Source organism: Oryctolagus cuniculus, chromosome 4 (genome assembly GCF_964237555.1).
Source record: "Oryctolagus cuniculus chromosome 4, mOryCun1.1, whole genome shotgun sequence".
Lineage (NCBI taxonomy): Eukaryota > Metazoa > Chordata > Mammalia > Lagomorpha > Leporidae > Oryctolagus > Oryctolagus cuniculus.
In genome coordinates, this window is record NC_091435.1 from 7,729,584 (window position 1) to 7,753,191 (window position 23,608).

The window sequence follows — 23,608 nt, forward strand, 5'->3', positions numbered from 1 at the left end:
CCACCCCCCCGGCAGGCGGAGGCTGTGCCTCTCCTCAATCCATGGTGTCAGAGTGAGAGAACAAGGCACTGGGCATGGGCACGGTGGCACCCGGCCATGTTCTTAGTGACTCTAATGATGTCGCCTGCTGAGCCAGGGAGCCTTCCACTTCCCGCCTGCCTCGGCCTGCCGGGCCAGAGGGGGTCTCCGGCCCTACCTGGCCTTCCCTTTTCAGCCTCGTCTGCAGGTCCCTCGTGGTGACAGAACATCTCTTCCCTCTCCCTTAATCCACATCTCCAGGGCGCCAGCTGCCCAAACAGCCATTTCAGGGTTTCTTGCCTCGTTCTCCCTGAGGTGTGTTTGGCACTGCTTGGTGTCACTGCAGTTTGTATTGGATTCTCCATCATCCCTCACTCAGACTAAGAATCTCAGCAGAGAAACAGCAGCTGAATTTTAGAGGGACAGTCACTGCTTTGTCACTCATTATTTAATACTTTGAATATACTTGAACACACAGGGGACAGAGTGTTACGATTGCTTTCTTTTGTCATCTTTTGGTTCTCCGCATATTCAAAGGGCCCTCTAGAAGGGAAGCCTTCTTCATTAGCCTCAGTGGTTCATGAATCCACAGATACCTTAAGTAACATGCTATTCATTTTCAACATCCTTCTACGTATCCACACAAAGAAACTTACTTTAGCCTGACAGTAAATTCTCAAATTTAAACAGTTGGTCTTGCAAACTTGAGTTTGGGAAACTTTTTAAAATCTATTTGAAAAGCAGAGTTAGAGGGAGAAGGGGAGAGACAGAGATTGCCCATCTGCTGGCTAACTTCTCAAATGGCTGCAACAACCAGGGTTGAGCCAGGCTGAGACCAGGTCTCTCCCGGGTCTCCCATGTGGGGACAGGGGCCTACAGATTGAGGCCACCTTCCACTGCTTTCCCCAGCTGCATCAGCAGGGAGCTGGATCGGAAGTGGAGCAGCTGAGACACGAGCCGGTGCCCATCTGGGGTGCTGGCGTTGCAGGCGGTGGCTTAACACCTGCTACACCAAGGCTGCCCCTCCACCCCCCGTCCCTTTCTTTAGAGATTTAGTTTTCATTTATTTGAAAGGCAGAGTTACAGAAAGAGAAGGAGAGATCTCCCGTCCACTGGTTCACTGGCTGGGGCAGTGGTCTGACCCACTGCACCGCAACGGCGGCCCTGACTGGGAACCTCCTACAGGCACAATGAATTCCCTGGCCCAGCTTCTGAAGCGCCCTCGGATCCTGGTCAGACTCCTCAGACAGCGTGGCTGTTTTTCCAAAGGAAGTCACTTTTTAAACATCAGCGTAACACACAGGTACTGCATTTTCAAGTGGATTGCATTTTACAATTACCGGAGAGAAGGAATGGACAAGAATGACAACAAACTGCTACTATTTTAGAATGCTCTTTATTCTGGAAGCTACTGGACAGATGTAAGGCATGGTCACAAGGAAGTGGAGTTGGGGACAAAACACATTTTCTCACTCGAGAGCTGCTCTTCTCCCTCCTACCTGTTGCTACAAATTGGCCCCGCTGTATTTTAGTATCCACAGCTCTCAGCTATGACAGATATGCACACAGTGTTTTAGGGACCACCAAACAGAATGTTTTCCAAATAAGGACTTCTACGGACTAAGTCACTAAGACATCAGAACTCACATTGACGGAAGAGAGGCAAGTGACCAGATCAGCTCGTCCGTGTGTGCCTTGGGGTTTCCGGTCGAACAAAGAACCCAAGTCTCTGATCCTTCGTGTTTGAGAGTGATGGAATGTGTCCAGGACGCATGTTTCCTACTCAGCACTGTCAACAGGTCACTAAAAGACAGCTACTGCTTAAATATTTTCTAACGCAGTGACAGATTTGTTCTCAGGCCACAGCACAAGACTGCATGCATTCACTTTACGCGGATGTCAGACACAAGCAGCGGTAACACAGACGCCCAGGGCGGTCTGACGACGTGAGTTTCTCTTTTGGTGATGGGGTACGGGAGGGGGATGCTGATGACTGCACAGCGCCTGTGCTCAGCCCTGCGCTGCACGCACGTACCAAGCGCCTGCTGACGGCCTAAGACAGGACAAACGCCACCACCGAGAACAGTGGAGTGCTCAAAGATAAGTTCCAAACGTGGGCTGGAATGGCGAACTGCCAGCCTCAATTTTAGGGGTAAAAAAAGTCTTGGTTGATAATAATAATAAATAAAAAGTTATTTGTAACTAGTTTTCAAAAATCAGAATTCACCTTTAAAAGGTGAAAAACATTTAAATGTATGCAAAAATTCTAAAAGTAAAATTTTAAAGGTTATGCAAAGAAAATAAAATAATGAAATGAAAAATCAAAAGCACATGGTATTTCACGAAGAGGAAATTTTAATCTTTAGGTCAACAACAGCCAATACTTTTACATTAATTATATATTATTAAAATGTGGTTTGCTTTAGCCCACTTCTAGAATCTGAAGAAAATGTGAGTATTTTCAGGAGTATTGAATCTTACAAAAATCTGAAAAGGTCAGTATCATCTCTCTTGCGGAGCTGCTAGAGAGATTTTCCTAAAAAGGGGCACCTGAGCAGGTCAAGAGTCGTCTGGTTCCTGTCCAGCCCAGGCGCCACCCCAGGGCCTCGGCAGCGGCCTCACCAGTGCGGGACTGGGGCACGTCATTTTCTCAGCCACTACTTGGCTATCACCAAAATGTTTACTCAGAGTGGGGAAAATTACGCAATACACTGGGGCACAATGTAAGAATCTTCAAATGTTGCTCTTTTAAACCGAAGGTCATCCATTTCACATTCAGATGCTGTGGATTAGGCTTCAGAGAAGTGTGAACACCTGGCAGGACGGAGGGGTTCCCGACTTCCACTGGGCTGGCCTCTTCCACGAGGGGCGGCTACTCCTCTGCCTGGAGGTCGCAGCTGGGGCAGGCGGGGCAGCCAGGGCAGCCGTTCTGCCCTTTCAGCCACTGCTTAAAGCACTGAAAAGGAGGAGACAGTCAGTCGGTGCCGTAGACCCCGGGGACGCTCGGCTCTCCGGCTGCCCTGTGGGAGGCAGGGCTAACTTCCACCCAAGTCTGGCAAGGCCTGGAGCCAGCGCCCAGGACTCAGGAACACTGATGCCTGCTCAGACCAGAATAATCCCACTTTACAGTCCGACCCATGAACACTCTGGGCTCTGAACTGGCCTTAGGGAGTGGCCCTGTCCTCTCCCCGACACTGGCTCCAATCTTGGCTGCTCTGACTTCTACAAGAGGCATTTTCTTGGCCGTTGGACTTGATCTGATTCTTAGCCAGCCCTCTGCCTAGTCTTGGCCCTTGAACGACCCCCTAGCCAGTCTGCCACGTTCCCTCTTGCTCTTGCCTGGACTGCTGCTGCTGGTCTACATGGAAAGTTAGGGAGCCTGGGCACAAGACCCCACCGGAAGGAGGCAGAGTTTGGACAGAGACTCCGCAAGCTCCCTGATTCCTTCTAGTGGGTACGCTGTCTTCATCTGTCCTCACGGAACACACTGACACGGCAGGGACCTGATCTGTCCTGACCCTGCAGCGGGTGCATGGCGAATGTTCACAGAACCCAGACACCACGGTGGTTAGCACAGGAACTGTGGAGGCCATAACCCAGAATCCTCCAGGGTCAGGCAGAAGGGACGTTGCCAGGTGCAGTTTTTCTCCTAAAGAACGTTCAGCCGACGTCATGAACCACACGGACAAGTGGCTGCTCAAGTGTTGGGCTGTGTGTGTAAGGAGGAAGCGGACACTGCTGCCTTGACTCTCAGTCCAGCAGGGTGGATGCGGAGCAAGGGCAGTGCGGCGGCTGGGGCTGCTCTCCCCTGCCCGCAGCACCAGTCTCTCTGGGCACACGGGGAGTGCTGGTGCCTTCCTGTTCAGTCCCACAGCACCTGCCAGTCAGCGGGGACAGAGGGCAGCCGGACGGAGTCCTTACCCCCTTGTGAAGCTTGTGTCCACACTTCAGCACACGCACATTTTTGGACTGGAACACCTCGTGGCATATTTCACAGGAACTTGCACTGGATGCCTGTGGAAGCAAACATATTTGAGTATTAAAGAATAACTATTTCATCTGGCGCTGTGGCTCACTTGGCTAATCCTCTGCCTGCGGCGCCGGCACACTGGGTTCTAGTCCTGGTCGGGGCGCTGGATTCTGTCCCGGTTGCCCCTCTTCCAGGCCAGCTCTCTGCTGTGGCCCGGGAGTGCAGTGGAGGATGGCCCAGGTGCTTGGGCCCTGCACCCCATGGGAGACCAGGAGAAGCACCTGGCTCCTGGCTTCGGATCAGCGCAGTGTGCCGGCCGCAGCAGCCATTTGAGGGGTGAACCAACGGAAAAGGAAGACCTTTCTCTCTCTCTCTCTTTTACTATCTAACTCTGCCTGTCAAAAAAAAAAAAAAAAAAGAATAACTGTATTTCTGTTATGGTAAGAGCACTCCTACAAGGGAAATTCAAACACTTTTGCCACAAATGGGAGCAAATGATTCCTAATTATGGATAAGCAGCTGGAGGAAATACACTTTTAAAAAGCATTTCATAATAGCCAGCGCCGCGGCTCACTAGGCTAATCCTCCGCCTAGCGGCGCCGGCACACCGGGTTCTAGTCCCGGTTGGGGCGCCGGATTCTGTCCCGGTTGCCCCTCTTCCAGGCCAGCTCTCTGCTGTGGCCAGGGAGGGCAGTGGAGGATGGCCCAGGTGCTTGGGCCCTGCACCCCATGGGAGACCAGGAAAAGCACCTGGCTCCTGGCTCCTGCCATCGGATCAGCGCAGTGCGCCGGCCGCAGCGCGCCGGCCATTGGAGAGTGAACCAATGGCAAAGGAAGACCTTTCTCTCTGTCTCTCTCTCTCTCACTGTCCACTCTGCCTGTCAAAAAATTAAAAAAAAAAAAAAAAGCATTTCATAATAAAAATATAAAAATACATAAAGAAACATATGTATTTGAAGTTGTAATTTTTCTCAGAGAAAAACTGTCTCATGTGGTTAGGATTTCCACACAGAACACCACAAACACCTCCTTATCTCACACCCCACCTAATGTACTAGTTGAATATTAAACATTAGTTTAATATTACAAGCTAATCATTCCCCTCATTATCTAACAGGCAGGTACAGGAAGCTACAGCACGCACAGGACGGACTACGTGCGGCCAGTGAAGGTCATGGTGAGGTTCATCAGAGGGCTGCTCACAGCAGACTACCGAAAGAACCAGGTTACAACACAGCATCTGTCATGGGGTTCAATCCTTCAGAGATAGAACGTGTGTACGGGGACATGCCCAGGAAACAGTTTAGAAAGCCATACAAAATGGTGTCAGGGTTACTTGCTTATTAATTGAGATTTAATTTTTTCCTTTATGTTTTTCTCTTTGTTAAAGGTTTATTTTTTGAAAGTTAGAGTTACATAGAGAGAGAGATCTTCCATCTGCTGGTTCACTTCTCAAATGGCTGCAATGGCTGAGGCTAGCCAGGCTAAAACCAAGAGCCCAGAGCTCCATCTGAGTCTCCCATGTGGGTGGCAGGGGACCAAGGGCTTGGGCCATCTTCCACTGCCTTCCGAGGCCATAAGAAGAGAGCTGGATCAGAAGAGCAGCAGCCAGGACACAAACTGGTTATGCCACAGCACTGACACAATATATTTTTCTCATAAAACAACAATTAAATTGAAAACAAACTCTCCCCACTTAAAAGCATATTAAAATGACTGAAGTATTCAGTTTTAAATATATAGATGCATAAAGAAGTTTAGAAGAACATATACCAAAGTTATAATACTTGTTTAAAAAAAGCACGTTTGTGAGGCTAGTGTTGTGGCACAATAGGTAAGCCACTGGCTGCAGCACTGGCATCCCCTATGGGCACTGGCTGGAGTCCTGGCTGCTCTACTTCCGATCCAGCTCCCTGCTGCTGTGTCTGGGAGAGCAACAGCAGATTTCCAAGTGCTTGGGCCCCTGCACTTGGGAGCATGAACGCAGCTCCTAGCTCCTGGCTTTGAGATCAGCCCAGCTCCAGCTACTGTGGTCATTTGGGGAGCTGACCAGATCTTTCTCTCTGTAAACTCTGCCTTTCAAGTAAATAATAAATCTTGAGAAAAAAAGAGTAGGTATGGAGGGGCCAGTGCCCACATGGGCACCGGTGCGTGTCCCAGCTGCTCTTCTTCTGAGCCAGCTCCCTGCTGATGGCCTGGGAAAGCAGTGGAAGATGGCCCAAGTGCTTGGGCCCCTGCACCCACATGGGAGACCTGGAGAAAGATCCTGGCTCCTGGCTTCGGATCAGCCCAGCTCTAGCCGTTGTGGCCATTTGGGGGGTGAACCAGTTGATGGAAGACCTTTTTGTCTCTCCCTTTCTTTTTTCTGTAGCTCTGCCTCCCAATTAAATAAATAAATTTCAAAAAAGAGTAATTATGGGGCGCTTAAATGCCCTTTTATGTATTTCCTATTGTTACCATGTTATAATTTATAATTTAAAAATACAAAATAATTTTAATTTTCTCAAACCTATCAAATTAAATTGCTGTTTGAATACACTTTTCTTCCTCATACAATTCAGTAAGGTTTTAAAAAGTCAGCTTTTATATCTTAACTATCAACATCAAGTATGAAACAGAAACATGATCACCTTTGTCTATCTTGGGTTGAGGGTAGCCAATCAATCTCTCTCCCTCCCCATCTCTTTACCCCCTCCTCCCTCTCTCTCCCTCCATCTCTCTGTCTCTCTCTCATGCACACACACATGCACATGCATGGGAAGGCCCTGAGACTTCTGCCTGGGTGGAGGATCACAGAACAGGTGACAGGTCCGGGAGACCCCTGGGAGAAGGGGCCTCCAGTCTAGGCCCATGGCAATGCCCTGTGCACACTCCCACGCTTTCAGGGACACATGGAGCTGAGTGGTGTGAAGAATCTCCGAAGGGCACTGGGAACTGAACAGGTACAGGAAGACTAAGAAGATAGGTTCAGAGAAAGACTCAACGCTGGCTCAAGTTAGCACACTGGCATCTGTGCAGTCTCGTGTTGCCAACTCACTGCTGCAAGCTATGAGATGGTGGATGTGTTAACGCCCAAGTCATTTGCTCTGATCCCGCAGCTGGAGACATTCTGCTCAGCATCAGAATTTGTATGCCCTGAGCCACACATGTTGTCCAGCACTGCTGGTCAGTGTGGCGTGGCTTAGGGGATGGCTGGATGCTGGCAGTGGGAAGGCCTGCCCTGAGCTGTAATCACACCTTCAGCTGAGTGAGTGCAGGCAAGCTGCCCTGTGAGTCCTCCGTGCCTGACTGCTTGCTGCAAAATAAGGATGCATACAATGCCTCCCTGGTTCACGTTAGAGAAATAACAGCATTTTATTAGAAGTTCTATGTAAGTGTAAGCATCTCACTGCCTAAAAACAAAGTAGCATGTCAAGTTACAGACTCCATTAACCCACTACAGTGTCCCCTCCCTCCAAGGTACCTGAGGAAAGAGGCACACGGCAGCTACCAGTCCCCCGGAGCACGGTGCCAATCTGGTCATTCACTATGTGAATCCAGACCACAGCCTAGGCTCGGAGTCACCGAGGGACGCAATTACGTCTCTGTAACTCCAAAGCCAACGGTCACAGAGAAGAAAATTACTCAAAAATTATTTTTCCCAACTATTCAAAATACCACACTTGATAAGGAAAAAACTGCATGTACTTGACCATCTGCAGTGAAACAAGATCCAGCGTGGCCAAAGCTCTCGTCACTCTGTCAGAACCGTTCACTGATGCCTCTAACAGGACACACTCAAGTCTATCAAAATCTGGTTTCAAATTTTAGAGTCAAATAACTTCATTCTCAAAATGAAAAGAATGGGTTCAAATCATGGAGTAAAATTTTTGTTTACTTCTTGTTCATCCTCAAAAAGCAAAACGAGCTCCGCTTATACATACAGCACTCACGGGGACATCATCTGTCTTCCGATCCGTGGCTCTGGGTGATGATGGTCCAACTGCCGCGGAGGCGGGGCCCTGGGCGGACCTGGTCAGAGAAGCAGCGGAGCTGGCCTCAGATGTCCTCTTGTCCTTCCCTGGATTCGGCTACAAAGACAATTGGGGGGAGGGGGTGACAGGAAGGAAGCAAGGTTTGACCACTCTCTGTCTTCAGCAGTCAGCTTCCTGCTTTGTGAGTAGAGCTTTTGTTTAAAAGTAATTCTCACATTTTACGTATCAGGAGGAAGTGGAACATTTCACTGTGTCTGAAAGAAATACCTTTTTCTTTTTCTGTTCATCAAGAATGTGTTCTGTCACTCTTTGGACAATCTCATCGACACTCAATCCTGACAGTGAGTTCTTGTTTTTGTTCCGCACTTTTTTAATGAACCCAGCAAGTTCAGTGCTGAAAGGGAAAGTGGGAGACAAATGACAAGAGGAAGCTTCCCACTGTTGGGAGGTACCAACCGCCCCACCCAAAGACAGCAACAGTGAATGAATAAACAAACATTTATGGGGACCCCATGGCAGCAACAGGAACCACACATGAGAAGCAAGAACTATTTGAAGGCAGTATCACTCTTCCAAGTACTTGTGAAAATTTCCACATCACTACTAAATGCTTATTTCAATAGAATGTTAAAGTAACAGTCTGCTGCTAGATCCATTAATAATACCCATCCCAATTCTGAAAACCTACTTCATATAGTTACACTGCCTAGATACATCACAGCTTTCTGCAACTCCACTGAACAGTCAGATATACCAAGAAATCAATAAACACATCCTGAAATCAATAAACTTCTTTCTACGCAAGAGGAAATTAGTCTTATAGATTTCTTCCCTTGAATGAATCTAGCCAGGGCCGGCGCTGTGGCACAGATGCTGGCATCCCAAGGCCCTAAGCACTTGGGCGTCTTCTGCTGCTTCCCCAGGTACATCAGCAGGGAGCTGGACTGGAAGCAGAGCAGCTGGGACTGGAACTAGGGCTGGGATATGGATGCTTAGTGCTGCAACTGGTGGCTCTAACCTGCTGTACCAGGAGGCCAGCCCCAGTGCATGGGAACTTGACACCTACTGTACCACCAGCACCCTACATACTTCAACTTCCAGAAAAGTAGGATGCATTCCTATTTGTTCAAATTTCTGAATTTATTCAACATTGGAAACAACTCTATTTGTAGGGTACTTATGGTAATCACAACTTCAGTACTTTGGCAATTGGCATGGCAATTGTTACTGAGAAAACTCACCACGCTTCTCAAACTGAGGCAAGGCCAAGCACATCCACATGCAAATAAGATATACTTATTTTCAGTCAGTATCAAGTTTGGCCAATCATATTCTAACAACTCTCTTCAAAGGCCTTAATTCACATCGTCTCCAAGACAGAAACCGCAGTTCAGGGAAGAGGGTTGCTCCTTCTGAGTGGACCTTCTCTTCTGAGCTGCCTCCACATCTTGCCTTTGCCTCATCTCTCCTAGCCAACCAAGGCCAGGGGCACCTCTGCCCACTAGCACCAGTTTGGAGAGCAGAGGTCAGAGGGGCAGAAAGACATTGCCAAAGCACCTGTAAATCATCCCTGTCTTACTTGATTCTTGCTGGCCAAGGAGAGATTTTTTAAAAAGATTTATTATTTCAATGTATTTGAAAGGCAGAGTTGAGAAAGAGAGAAAGAGAGAGAGATCTTCCATCTGCTGGTTCCCTCTCCAAATGGCTATAATAACCAGGGCTGGAGGCCGGTGCCGCGGCTCACTAGGCTAATCCTCCGCCTTGCGGCGCCGGCACACCAGGTTCTAGTCCCGGTCGGGGCGCCGGATTCTGTCCCGGGTGCCCCTCTTCCAGGCCAGCTCTCTGCTGTGGCCAGGGAGTGCAGTGGAGGATGGCCCAAGTGCTTGGGCCCTGCACCCCATGGGAGACCAGGAGAAGCACCTGGCTCCTGCCATCGGATCAGCGTGGTGCGCCTGCCGCAGCGGCCACTGGAGGGTGAACCAATGGCAAAGGAAGACCTTTCTCTCTGTCTCTCTCTCTGTCCACTCTGCCTGTCAAAAAACAAACAAACAAACAAACAAACCAGGGCTGGGCAGGCAGAAGCCAGAGCTTCTTCCAGGTCTCCCACATGGGTGCAGGGGCCCAAGCAGTTGGTCCATCTTTGGCACCTTTCCCAGGCCATTAGCAGGGAGCTGGATTGGAAGTGGAGCAGCCGGGTCTCGAACTGGGGCTCATGTGGGAGAAAGGTCTTCCCTTTTCCATTGGTTCACCCCACAATGGCCGCTGCGGCCGGAGCACTGCGCTGATCCGAAGGCAGGAGCCAGGTGCTTCTCCTGGTCTCCCATGCGGGTGTAGGACCCAAGCACTTGGGCCATCCTCCACTGCACTCCCGGGCCACAGCAGAGAGCTGGCCTGGAAGATGGGCAACTGGGACAGAATCCGGCGCCCCAACCGGGACTAGAACCCAGTGTGCCAGCGCCGCAGGTGGAGGATTAGCCTATCGAGCTGCGGTGCCAGCCGAGAGAGAGAAATATTAATTGATTTTCCATCTACTGGTTCACTCCTCAAATGCCTGCAACAGGTGGGGGTGTGCCAGGCCGAAGCCAGGAGGCTGGAGCTCCATCTGGGCCTCCTCTGTGGGTGGCATTCTTAGGGATGTGGGTATTCCAAGTGGCTTAACTCTGTGCCAGAAGACCCGCTCCGATCATGTGCTGTTTATATATAAAACCATTGTTTCACAACTCATTCACTGACTCTATTACAACCAGTGTTGGACAGTGTTACTGATCTCATCAAAATTTCTGCCATGAACCCTGAGTGTTGATTACCCAGTGGTCAATGCTTCAGTCTAGGTAAGCACATTGCTTTTCTAGGTTCCGCCTGATCCAGCTCCAGCTGTTGCAGATATTTGGGAAGTGAAGCAGCAGACAGAAGATCTCTGTCTCTGTCTCTCTGTTTTTCAAGGACAGTTTTTTAAAAAGTACTTTAAAAAATGTTTACTTCCACATTTACAAAAAGAAAAAAAAATGCAGCTGTTCTGAGCAAAGCAGTGATGCAATCCTTTTTGTGTCCACCTCTCAGTGGCCCTGGCTTCTCAGGACACCTGAGTTGAGTGAGGCATCTCAGGTCATAGGCGTTTTACACTCGTACCTGCTGTAGCACGGGAACACCACCCACAGGTGCTCGATGACACTACTGAAGGCATTCTTTGGAGACTTGCTTGAATGAGGAGCATGTCCCGGAGCGGCAGGCGGTTTCTCACCAGCCTCGGGGCTTTGTTCTGCAGGCGCTCGGCTGGCCCCCTTAGACTCTGGCAGCTGAGTGGCCTCGGGCTGGCCACAGGATGATTTCCCTGGGGCAGAAGGAGCCTCCACTGGGCAAGCGTGGGCAGAGAGCAGGCTCGAATCCTCATGCACCGTGGTTCGGTTTCCCTGGCTGCTGCCTGCAGAAACCACAGACCCCCCGTCCCCGGGGCCTGAAGACTGCGGAGGTAACTTAGGATGAATCTGTGAGGAACACACCACAGCAGCTGGATCACTTAGGGCTTGCTTTAAGAGGAGGAACGTTTGAGGACAAGGATGACACGCACAGCTGTGAGGACGCCTCGGTCCAGTGCACAGGCAGGGTGGAGGCAATGTGTTTTTTGTTTGTTTTAACATAATGACCAATCCTAACTTGGCTGTTGTTAGAACAAGGGTAAGACTTCTAAATACTTCTATAATTATTTTCTCTATAAAATCAGAAAAACTGCTTAAGTGAGAATATGTCCCCTGCTACACTTCATGCACTCTGCAGCCCCACCCCCATCATGCTTGTCTCCCCCATTCCAGCTAAACTGACCCAGGACAGCCATCCCAGTGCTCCCCAAAGTTATCTCCGCCCACATGAAGCCCCGGGGACACGGGTCTGCCTCTTTCTGGAGACACGCCCTTGCCTGCTCCCCACTGCTGTGCCCGGGGACCCTCCTCAGCTCTCCCTGCAGGTCTCAGCCTGGACCCTGGCAGTGCTCACGCCCCCTCCGATGCTGCACCTCCACACAGGCCACTTCCTGTTTCCTCAGGCCACAGTGGCTGTGCGCCGGCTGGTGACACCCCCTTTTCCTAAACTCCCGGTCTAGATTATTTCCCTGAGTTCCTAATCTGCAAATCCACTGGGGTGATTCCAAGGCGACTCAAGCGCCAGTGTGTTGAGAACCAGCCTCTGTGCAGCCTCCCCTGGGCTGCTCTTTCCCTGGTGCCCGCCCCTGCCACACACACCCGGGGCTTGCCTGGTGCTCATCCACACACACACTGCCCAGTCTCAAGCAGCACAGCTTTTGCAACACCTCTCCCGTCTCCTCCCTCTGCCCCTCCCTCGCAGAGGGCTGGCGGTCACCAGGGGATGGGCTAGCACTCCAGTCCCGCCCCCCACTCCACTCCCTCGTCTCCTCCCTCTGCCCCTCCCTCGCAGAGGGCTGGCGGTCACCAGGGGATGGGCTAGCACTCCAGTCCCGCCCCCCACTCCACTCCCTCGCAGAGGACAAGTGGGCAGAGCGCAGCTACCTGGTCACCAGTGATGGGCTAGCACTCCAGTCCCGCCCCCTCACTGCCCTCCAGCTCGTCATCAACCTGATGTTGTGTCCTAACTCGAAACCTGCACCTGCCTCCTAGTGATCGAAGCCAAAGTCCAAACTGCTTCCCAGGGCTGAGGCACCTGCAGGCTCTCCCCAGGCCTCCTGCCAGACTTCTTTCACAGCCCTGAAAGGCCCAGATCTCCTGTCTGCTCTCTTTTTCCTTAGCTTCCAAACACTGTCTCTCATATCTGGAACACTCTGTCCTCCCGGCATCACAACATCCGACACACGCTATTCCTCCGTCTGGCCTGCTCCTGTGCCAGCTCTGCCTCACAGAGACCCCCTTCCTGTGAGGCCCGTCCCTCCAGCCCAGGCGAGTCCCCCGATTTCTGCTGCTGTAGGATTCTGCTTTGAAGAACCTCACGCACTCTGCTTGTTACGGACTTCAGAGCTGTCTCCTCCCAAGCCCATTAGCACTCTGAGGGCATGTTCCACATCTATTGCTGATCACTGCTAAGTCCCCAGCAAATGGAGAGGGCATGGAGGGAGGAAACAAAGTGAATGATTTTTAGGGACAAGTATTGCTCAAGCTCCTGGCACCCTGCAAGGTCCCAGGATTTGGGACATAAAGATTCTTTCGAGGGGCAGGTAGAATTTGGCCTAGTGGCTAACACTCTAGATTTTTTTTTTTTTTTTTTTTTTGACAGAGTTAGAGTTAGACAGTGAGAGACAGACAGACAGAAAGGTCTTCCTTTCCGTTGGTTCACCCCCCAAATGGCCGCGATGGCTGCTGCCGGTGTGTTGTGGCCGGCGCACTGCGCCGATCTGAAACCAGGAGCCAGGTGCCTCCTCCCAGTCTCCCATGCAGGTACAGGACACAAGCACTTGGGCCATCCTCCACTGCACTCCCAGGCCACAGCAGAGAGATGGACTGGAATAGGGGCAACTGGGACAGAATCCGGTGCCCCGACCGGGACTAGAACCCGGGGTGCCGGTGCTGCAGGTGGAGGATTAGCCTAGTGAGCCACGGTGCCAGCCAACACTCCAGATTAAGGTGCCTGCATCCCTTAGTGGAATGCCAGGTTCAACTTCTGACTCTGGCTCCTGATTACAGCTTCCTGCCAGTGTAGACCCTGTGTGGGTTTCTGTTACCTACGTGAGTGACCTGGATTGAGTTCCTAACCTCTGGCTTCAGCCTCAGCTGAGCCCTAGCAGAGTTTGGTGAGTGACCCGGTGCGCGGAAGTTCTCTCCTCTCTCCTTTTTCCTCTCAAAAAAAATTTTTTTAAAGGTTTGTTTATTTGAAAGGTAGAGTTAGAGAGGCAGAAGCAGAGGCAGAGAGAGAGGTCTTCCATCCGCTGGTTCACTCCCCAAATGACTGCAATGGCTGGTGCTGGGCTGATCCGAGCCAAGAGTGGAGCTTCTTCTGGGTCTCCCACATGGGTGCAGGGTCCCGAGCACTGGGCTGTCTTCCACTGCTTTCCCAGGAACATTAGCAGGCAGCTGCACTGGGAGCAGTGCAACTGGGAATGAACTGGTGCTCATATGGGGCACTGGCGCTGCAGGTGGAGGTCTTGCCTGCTATACTACCGCGCCCGCCCCCTCACAAAATTTTAAAAACTCCTTTTAGTATTATAAAATTATGTAAGCTGGGACTGGTGCTGCAGCATAATGGGCTAAGCCTCCACCTGCAGCACCAGCACCCCAAATGGGTACCAGGTCTAGTCCCAGCTGCTCCACTTCCAATCCATCTCTCTCCTATGGCCTGGGAAAGCAGCAGAAGATGGCCCAAGTCCTTGGGCCCCTAAACACAGATGGGAAACCCAGAAGAAGCTCCTGGTTCCTGGCTTCAGACTGGCTCAGCTCCACCTGATGCTGCTACCTGGGAGTGAACAAGCAGGTAGAAGCCTTTCTCTGTCTCCCTCTCTCTGCCTGTAACTCATACCTCTCAAATAAATAAATAAATAAATCTTTAAAAAATTATGTAAGCTAGAATTACAAATTCATGGTGAAATATTCCAGTGAGATTCAGTTTCTTTTCTCTGTATCTACTGTAAGAACTTGGAAAAACTACAGATGAGAAGTGATCGTCAACTTAATTCTAAACAAATCTGTCTTTCTCAGTTAGTGAGAAAGAACTCGGTGTCTCCACATGCTTAGTTCAAGCTGCACGTACATAAAAAGAGGGTGTTCAAGACCAGGTGGCCTGAAGGTGCTGGCCACTTCCTGGAGGACTGCAATGCACAGGATGCAAAGGCCGAGCCCCCGTGCACCTTCAGAGGAAGGCAGGCGAGGAGTGAGGACGGTGGTCCAGGCCAAGGAACAGCCTAGGCAAAGGTCTGCCGATGGCAGAAGCTCCAAGCAGGTGCTGGGGAGAACCGTCTCTTCCATCTCTAGGAACCAGATTTCAGTGTCGTGCCCCGAACTCCGATCGGCTTCTGTGGTCCCTCATTAAATTCTTACTGTCTGATCTCCTTTTGATGTAGGCATGGGAGCAGCAAGTCAAAGAGGAACTCATGCTGCAACCCTGCATGCACCACCAAACCCCAACCCCTTCTGTGTAGACACAGTTTGCCAGCGTTGTGCCAGCTAGAAGTACCCAACAGGCAGGATGCCGATGATGATAATGGAATTACCCTGATGGGAACACCTGCTCCCATCATGTACCTGATGCCATGACACTTCCATTATTTCCCCAAATGGACTCTAGCTGCTAATGCACCTGATACCATGATCTTCGAGATTTCCAAAAGAGGGGCACATAACTGCATATAACTCATGCAGGGCCCCAAACTCTCTCCTTTGATACTCAATTAAGCTCTGCCCCAGGCACCACCCCAATCTTATGAGGGTGGCCATAAGGTGCAGCCTTCCAGGAGGTAGCCTGCACTCCCTCCTGAGTGTGCAGCTTCCCTTTGCCTTTAAAGAAATCTTACTTTCCTTCTCACATGCATCTGTGTCTCCTCCTTGAATTTGTTCTCACATGGAGACAAGAACCTGGACCAAGCCTAGGCAAGGGCCATCCCCGCAATGCTTTGTGTCTAATTAGTTTCAATTTGTTAGGTACTGAGTATCTGTCCTGGGTCTAAATCTAAGAAATGGGCGCCCAGAACTAAAACAAACAAAAAACTAGGGTTAACCACAAAATAAAATAAATGCTGGCCGGCGCCACGGCTCACTAGGCTAATCCTCCGCCTTGCGGCGCTGGCACACCGGGTTCTAGTCCTGGTAGGGGCGCTGGATTCTGTCCTGGTTGCCCCTCTTCCAGGCCAGCTCTCTGCTATGGCCCGGGAGTGCAGTGGAGGATGGCCCAAGTACTTGGGCCCTGCACCCCATGGGAGACCAGGAGAAGCACCTGGCTCCTGCCTTTGGATCAGCGCGGTGCACCGGCCGCAGTGGCCATTGGAAGGTGAACCAACGGAAAGGAAGACCTTTCTCTCTCACTCTCACTCTCACTGTCCACTCTGCCTGTCAATAAATAAATAAATAAATAAATAAATGCTTTTCTTTACTGTGCTGCGTATTTTTAAATAAAAAGACAAGATTTGGCAGTCACTATTATTCAACAATCAATATCCCAAGTCAGCAGTAAATATGACATGCCATTGCTTCTTGGCCTTTTGGCTAAGATTAAGTGTAAACTGTGGCATGCCAGACCAATAAAAGCCCTCTGCTTCGGGTACGGAAACTTTTATTCTGTATTTGATGACAAAACAGATCTTAATTTTTAGATTTCTGGTCTTATGCCCCGAAGCATCTGGAAATAATCTGAGGTGGTAACAGTAGAGCAGGCCTGCACGAATCATGTTCCTGAATTATTTGTTCAAGTGCTGGAATCCATGTGTGCGTGCACGTGCACACACACGCCTGCACCCAGAGAGGAAGGGCTGGGCAATGGTGCCCGAAGTGGTGGAAACACGCTCCAGCAGCATTTGCTTTAGTCCTGTCCATCTGCACAGATGCAGGAAGACTGATCTCCTATCTACATGACAATGTTATAAGGCTTAACAGGTTAACCTGCAGCAGCAATAATGAAAAAGTAAGGCAATTACTAATCCATCCCACCTCCTCTCCCAGGAAACAACAATAAAAGCAAACTAGTTTGTCCAGCTAAGAAAAGAAGTTGTGCTTCATTGTTTTCTACTTCCTTCCCTCAAGGAAAACAAAAGCTGTGACAGACCTACCGTGCCACAGGCAGGAAACGAAAGCTGGGAAGTCTGCACTGCAGAGAGCTCACTGAGCCGAGCACCATTTTTAACCGCCTTAATTTGTTCTTCAAACTGAGACTGTGGGTAGAAGTGAAAGTGTGAAGTTTTCTAACAAATTCCCAGGGAAAAACCACAATTGCCAATTAATACTTTTTTACTACACATTACAAATGGTCAACAACTGTCTAAGAAGTATAACTGAGAAGCAAGATATTTTAACAAATTCTTTTTATAAGAAAAGAAGTTCGAAGTAAGCCCTCATGAATCAGGATGTTCTACAGCCTTATCACATAATCTCAGTAATCAAGGGCAGAGGTGAAGAAACTTAGAAAAATACTACTTTCATGAAGATTTCATAATAATATCAACAAAAAGGTATTTGATTATAATTAACAGCTCATCAAAGAAACAGTTTCAATATGACAGTAGCCTCCTGAGAATTAAAGCCTCATAAGGATTTAGGCGGAACTACATAGTGTTTTATAATTTACCTTTACTTTCTCAATTTCTTCTGCAACATTAGAAAGGAATGATTTCCATGAACGTATATCACACTCTATGTCAGGACATGCTGCAGAGTCACTGAAAAAGTACAAAACATATATCCACCTTAGAAATCTAAAAACTTGAACGCTCTAAAGTAAAAATGAAAATGAAGATTTAAACATGAAAAAAATAAACACATACACCTATTTTTTAAAAATTAAGTATCCTGCCAGCTTGCCACTACAGACATTTCAGATTTTTAACTAAAGATATAAAAAAAAGTAGGAACCACCCAAAATGGTAAGAAAAGATCAAATATTCTGAATTTTAATTTGTTTCACCAAATTTGAAAATTTCGTCATTCTTAATTTGATATCTTCAAGTTTAACACTGAAGGTTGCCTTTGCATGAATTATTTTCTAATTTATTTTTGACATCAATTTGAAAGGCAGAATTGCAGAGAGAGAGAGAGACAGACAGACAGACAGAGACATAGAAAGGAGATATTCTATCCAGTGGTTTGCTCCCCAAATGGCTACAAGGACTGGGGCTGGGCCAGGCAGTAACCAGGAACCTGGAACTCCACCTGGGTCTCCCAGGTGGGTGTTAAGGGCCCAAGCACTTGAGACATCTTCCTCTGCTTTCCCAGGCACATTAGCAGGGAGTTGGATGGGAAATAGAGCAGCAGGAACCGAAAATGGTACTTGAATATGGGATACCGGCATTGTACATGGCAGTTCATTCTGCTGCACCACAATGCCTTTGCATTTAAAAATGTTTAAAAAGGCATCCTGCACAGTCAAAGCATCCCAATACAACCCTAATCCCCACTTTACTATGAAAATAAATAAATGGGGCTTGACAGATGAAGATAAATGTATAATAACTTCAATATGTCAAACCTTCTGCCCCTAACTGAAAAGGCGGACACCACTATCAATCTGCAATCGTGTCAGTTCACATGATGTATCTTAGAGAAGACACAAAGCTGTTTTTTCTCTTTTGCTGTCTGCTGTCCTCTGGTGGAACTGGCAGTTACCACAGCATCTCCAAGAAAGAGTCTGCATGTCCTCTAAGGCTTATCTGAAGGCAGTTGACACTATTAGATGAAATGAGGCCCAGGATATACCCCATAGAAGCTGTGCTACGAAGCCCATGGTTAGTGCTTAACACAGGTATCTGAATCCCTGGTCTCAACCTCAGTTGTCCTCATCCTGACATCTGAATCAGCATTATTATTATTATTATTATTATTATTTTTTTTTTTTACAGGCAGAGTGGACAGGGAGAGAGAGAGAGACAGAGAAAGGTCTTCCTTTGCCGTTGGTTCACCCTCCAATGGCCGCTGCGGCCGGCGCGCTGCGGCTGGCACACCGCACTGATCCGAAGGCAGGAGCCAGGTGCTTCTCCTGGTCTTCCTTGGGGTGTAGGGCCCAAGCACTTGGGCCAACCTCCACTGCACTCCCGGGCCACAGCAGAGAGCTGGCCTGGAAGAGGGGCAACCAGGACAGAATCTAGTGCCCCGACCAGGACTAGAACCCGGTGTGCCGGCCCCGCAAGGCGGAGGATTAGCCTAGTGAGCCGCGGCACTGGCCTGAATCAGCATTATTAGTTTACCTTCATCAGGAAGGTTTCCTTGTGAAAAAAAATTAAATATTGAAAATGAATACAAAATTATACATTAAAATTGTTTTCCCAAGACACTGCCACTCTCTGGTTCAACTCTGCAGGTCTGAAATTTGAACCAAAAAGCAAGCCCCAGAGGGCTGGGATGGTGCTGCAGCAGGGCTAAGCTGCCCCTTGAAACATCCGCATTCCATATCTGAGCACCAGTTTGAGAGCCTGCTGTTTGTTTAGGATCCAGCTCCCTGATCATGCGCCTGGGAAGGCAGAGGAAGATGGCCCAAGTACTTGCTCCCCTACAATCCATGTAGGATACTAGGATGTATCTCTGGGTTCCTGGCTTCAGCCTGGACAAGCTCCGGCCTTTGTGGCCATTCAGGAGTAAACCAGCAGATGGAAGCTCTCTCTCTCTCTCTCTCTCTCTTTTTTTTTTTTTTTAACAAAGCAATCGCTCAGGAGGGAAGTCTCTCTTTTTTAAAAATGATTTATTTATTTATTTGAAAGTCAAAGTTACACAGAGAGAGGAGAGGCAGAGAGAGAGAGAGAGAGAGAGAGAGAGGGAGGGAGGGAGGGAGGGAGGGAGGGAGGTGTCTTCCATTTGCTGGTTCACTCCCCAGATGGCTGCAATGGCCAGAGCTATGGTGATCGGAAGTCAGGAGCCAGGAGCTTCTTCCCAGTCTCCCATGCAGGTGCAGGGGACCAAGGACTTGGGCCATTTTCTGCTTTCCCAGGCCATAGCAGAGAGCTGGATGGGAAGTGGAGTAGCCGGGTCTCTAACCGGTGCCCATATGGATGCCAGCACTTCAGGCCAGGGTGTTAACCCGCTGCGCCACAGCACTGGCCCCAGCTCTTTCTCTCTCTCTCTCTTATCCACTCCTTCCCTCCCTTAAAAATAAACAAAATCAATCTTTTTTTTTTTTCTTTTAAAGCAAGCACCAAGAACAATGGAAAACCAGGGATTGTGGAATGTGATAAAAAGTCCAGATGCAAAGTAACCTGAAGTGCAAAAACCTACAGAGAAGCACAAATGCTAGGCTTATGGAGACCTCCAGATTCCCAGGTAAGCTTTCTTCAAAAGTAAAACAGGCAAAGATTATGGAGGGCTGAAGAAACTTAATGTACATGTGCATCCCCCGCAGTGACATTCCCATGAAACAGTCACTGTGAGATTCACTGCAGGGTTGTGACTAATAATGTGCAGAAAGACTTGAACTGTAGGAATGCTTACACTGCAGAGCAGCTTGCATTAACAACAGTTTAAGTCACCTCTGTCTCACTCTAGCAGTGTTTGATAAATCATGACATGCTTATATGTTGGACTACTATTCAACCTTTCAAAATTAGGTAGGACAACCCTATCAATATGAAATTTCAAATTTACTACTTAAGGGAAAAATACATCAATTTTCATTTCTTCTAGAACACTGAATTCAATTCAAAATATTAACTAGTTAGATTTCCATTTAGATTAATCATGGGTAATTTTTACCATTTTTGTTATTAAAAATAAAATGGTCCTGATATTTAAAAGTTTTCCCAAAGGTCTCTAACTTGGCGTCCTAACTGGGAAGGACTCTGGTGAGCCGCAGCTACCTGCGTGCCTGCTCCAGCTTCTTCAGGCAGGCTTCTGCCCGGCTTCCCAGGGCCTGCAGCTTGTATACTTCACGCTCCTTCCAGTTCTCGAGCACGGAGACCTGCCAGCGGGTCAGGGGGCACATGAAGTATTTTACAAACAAAAGCCTGAAACCATTCCAAGGGCTACAACTTAGAATATTCAAGTCACCTCCCAGTTCCCCCGTAAATGAGATACAAGGACAGAATTCAATTATGTTGTAGGTTCATCTAGGTGAACACAAATGAAAAGTTTGGGATTTAAAAATAGAGTAACAAAATGACACTAAGTCATGCACCTCACTTCTGGCAGAGCTGAGGCTGCACAAGGCTGTGTGCTGAAGCCACGTGGGAACACAGGACGTGCGCCCGCAGTCCTGTCTGCGGTGAGCAGGGCCCCGCCCACAGCATAACGCGGAAGCTGCACGCACTCAGATGGAAAGCCTCAGAGAGGCTGCTCTCAACAGGACATCCACAGTCTCCAGCACACTTCCCACACTCTGGCGTCCCCGGCTTCCCCAGGCCAGCTGCCCACTTTTCTAAGAATCACTACAGGAAATGCAGAACAGCTTCATTTTGATCCAGGGGGTTGTAGCCTCGACAGAGCTCCCCAGGCACAACAGTGGTAAATATGAATGAGCAAGCGCAGGAATTCAGATGCAGGGGTGGGGCCCACGAAGTACGCACATTTCAGTTCTTTTCTTTTTCCCTCCCTTAGAAGCAGCTGCACAATGTTTAGCTGAAAAGTCTAACGTCTGCAGGCTGCGTGAGCCTTTTCTTATCTTCCCCAGTATAATCACAGACACACGTATTAACACAGAATACTTGCTTCTCAGCTAGAAATGTCACAGGCAACCACGTTTGAGGATGGCATTATTCTGACATTTGTCCCCGAGTCTGGCGAACAGTAAACTGATACTGGTGCACACTGCTCTGGGGGAGGGCGGAGGCTGCTCTTCCTGAGGGGATTAGGCGTGCTAGGGTTGGCACTGCAGTTACCACTTGACTGAGCATGACGAAGCTCTTCAAGGTGCGAGGTATGGGAAATGATGCATAGTGTGAAAGAGAGAAACCAGGGTACGAGGCTTGGCTACAACACAAGCACATCTACGTACGGCACAAGCACAATGGTAAAAACGGGAAAGCCAGAGGCTGGGGAAACAGTGGTTATTTTAGGGAGACAGGATTCTGGGAGGTAACCTCACCCTCCACATACTTGACAATGTCCTTACACTTCATAGCTGAGGAAGGAAACCAAAAGCCAACACATGGCCCCGCGACCTCTGCCGGCCCCCAGCGCCATGTCTCACCTCTGCCGGCCCCCAGCGCCATGGCTCACCTCTGCAGCCACGGCTCTTCGGCGGCTCTCCTCGTAACGCTCCTTCCCTGTCTTCACACACTCTTCCAGCTTCTTCCTCTCGTCTGTAAATGTATCACTGCAAACGTTAAAGGGAAAAAAGAGATTCTTGAAACAAATTACACCTGTGAGATTAGCAGTGGCTTCTGGCAGGTTAGCTCGGAAACCTACTCTAAGTACCTTCTTGCCTCCTACTTCACCCCCACACAGACCCATGCACACTTGGTGCTTTACAAATGACGTGAAACTCGAGTGAGCGCGTGGAGGGAATGCTGAGGACCAGGCCGCTGCTCTTGCAGGATGAAGTGGAGTGCAATCTGGCTTACGTCAGCAGACTTTATAAAGCACTCGTTAGCCTCTGAGCGAGAACTGCTGCTTCAAAGCAGGTTACAAAGGAATGATCCAAAGGGGAAAAGCGAGCTCCACAAAGTGTTCTTTTTCTTTCCTTTTTATTTTTTTTTTGACAGGCAGAGTCAGACAGTGAGAGAGAGAGAGACAGAGAGAAAGGTCTTCCTTTTTCCATTGGTTCACCCCCCAAGGGGCCGCTACAGCCAGCTTGTTGTGGCCAGCATGCTGCGCCGATCCGAAGCCAGGAGCCAGGTGCTTCCTCCTGGTCTCCCATGGGGTGCAGGTCCCAAGGACTTGGGCCATCCTCCACTGCACTCCCGGCCATAGCAGAGAGCTGGACTGGAAGAGGAGCAACGGGGACAGAATTCGGCGCCCCGACCAGGACTAGAACCCAGGGTGCTGGCGCCGCAGGCGGAGGATTAGCCTAGTGAGCCACGGCGCCGGCCCAACACAAAAGTGTTCTTAGCCAGACTTTTGGAACTGCTAAAAGGTGGAAACAAAACTAAATGACCAGGGCCGGTGCTATGGCTCAGCTTGTTAATGCCCTGGCCTGCAGTGCCAGCATTCTATATGGTGCTGGTTTGAGTCCCAGCTGCCCCTCTTCCAATCCAGCTCCCTGCTAATGCGCCTGGGCAAGCAGCAGAGGATGGCCCGAATTTGGGCCCCTGCACACCCGTGGGGGACCCAGAGGAAGCTTCAGATTGGCTCAGCTCTGGCTGTTGCAGTCATGTGGGGAGTGAACCAGTGGATGGAAGACCTCTCTCTCTGTCTCCACCTCTCTCTGCAACTCTGTCTTTCAAATAAAAAAAAAAAATGTTTACAAAAAACTAAATGATCAACAAAGGGATGGCTAAAAAAGGTTGGGGACCAAGATGAGAACGCAGATGTGGAAACAGGATGGGGTGATAAAGAAGCACAGGCGCTCACCACGGAAGGGACTCATGACCAGGATGGGAAAAGGTGTTATCCCTGTCAATAAAGGCTAAAAGGCAACTTTATTTAAGGTTCATATTAAAAATTCTTTTTTTTTTTTTTTGACAGGCAGAGTGGACAGTGAGAGAGAGAGACAGAGAGAAAGGTCTTCCTTTGCCGTTGGTTCACCCTCCAATGGCCGCCGCGGCCGGCACGCTGCGGCCGGCGCACCGCACCGCGCTGATCCGATGGCAGGAGCCAGGTGCTTTTCCTGGTCTCCCATGGGGTGCAGGGCCCAAGCCGGCCTCGACCACCATCTAAAAGCACAATTCACAAACAAACAGGCCGGCGCCGCGGCTCACTAGGCTAATCCTCCGCCTAGCGGCACCAGCACACCGGGTTCTAGTCCCGGTCGGGGCGCTGGATTCTGTCCCGGTTGCCCCTCTTCCAGGCCAGCTCTCTGCTGTGGCCAGGGAGTGCAGCAGAGGATGGCCCAGGTGCTTGGGCCCTGCACCCACATGGGAGACCAGGAGAGGCACCTGGCTCCTGGCTTTGGATCAGCGCAGTGCTCC

At 49.5% G+C, this 23,608-nt stretch overlaps 1 protein-coding gene across 21 annotated transcripts in view; it reads right to left on the reverse strand.

The window, feature by feature from the left end:
* Window positions 1-1,395: 1,395 nt before the first annotated feature.
* TTC3 (tetratricopeptide repeat domain 3) overlaps window positions 1,396-23,608 on the reverse strand; it is a 127,960-nt gene continuing 105,747 nt past the window's right edge. For 20 of the 21 annotated variants that reach the window (XM_008274871.4, XM_051833619.2, XM_008274870.4 and 17 more), the window contains 9 exons: window positions 21,759-21,855; window positions 20,402-20,502; window positions 17,191-17,281; window positions 16,676-16,777; window positions 11,092-11,447; window positions 8,230-8,356; window positions 7,912-8,058; window positions 3,940-4,032; window positions 1,396-2,974 (listed from right to left, as the gene is read on the reverse strand). In XM_008274871.4, coding sequence (XP_008273093.3) covers window positions 2,891-2,974; window positions 3,940-4,032; window positions 7,912-8,058; window positions 8,230-8,356; window positions 11,092-11,447; window positions 16,676-16,777; window positions 17,191-17,281; window positions 20,402-20,502; window positions 21,759-21,855 — 1,198 coding nt within the window. In that variant the 3' untranslated portion in view covers window positions 1,396-2,890. The remainder of the gene's footprint in view (window positions 2,975-3,939; window positions 4,033-7,911; window positions 8,059-8,229; window positions 8,357-11,091; window positions 11,448-16,675; window positions 16,778-17,190; window positions 17,282-20,401; window positions 20,503-21,758; window positions 21,856-23,608) is intronic. The other variant, XM_008274872.4, reaches the window with a different exon arrangement.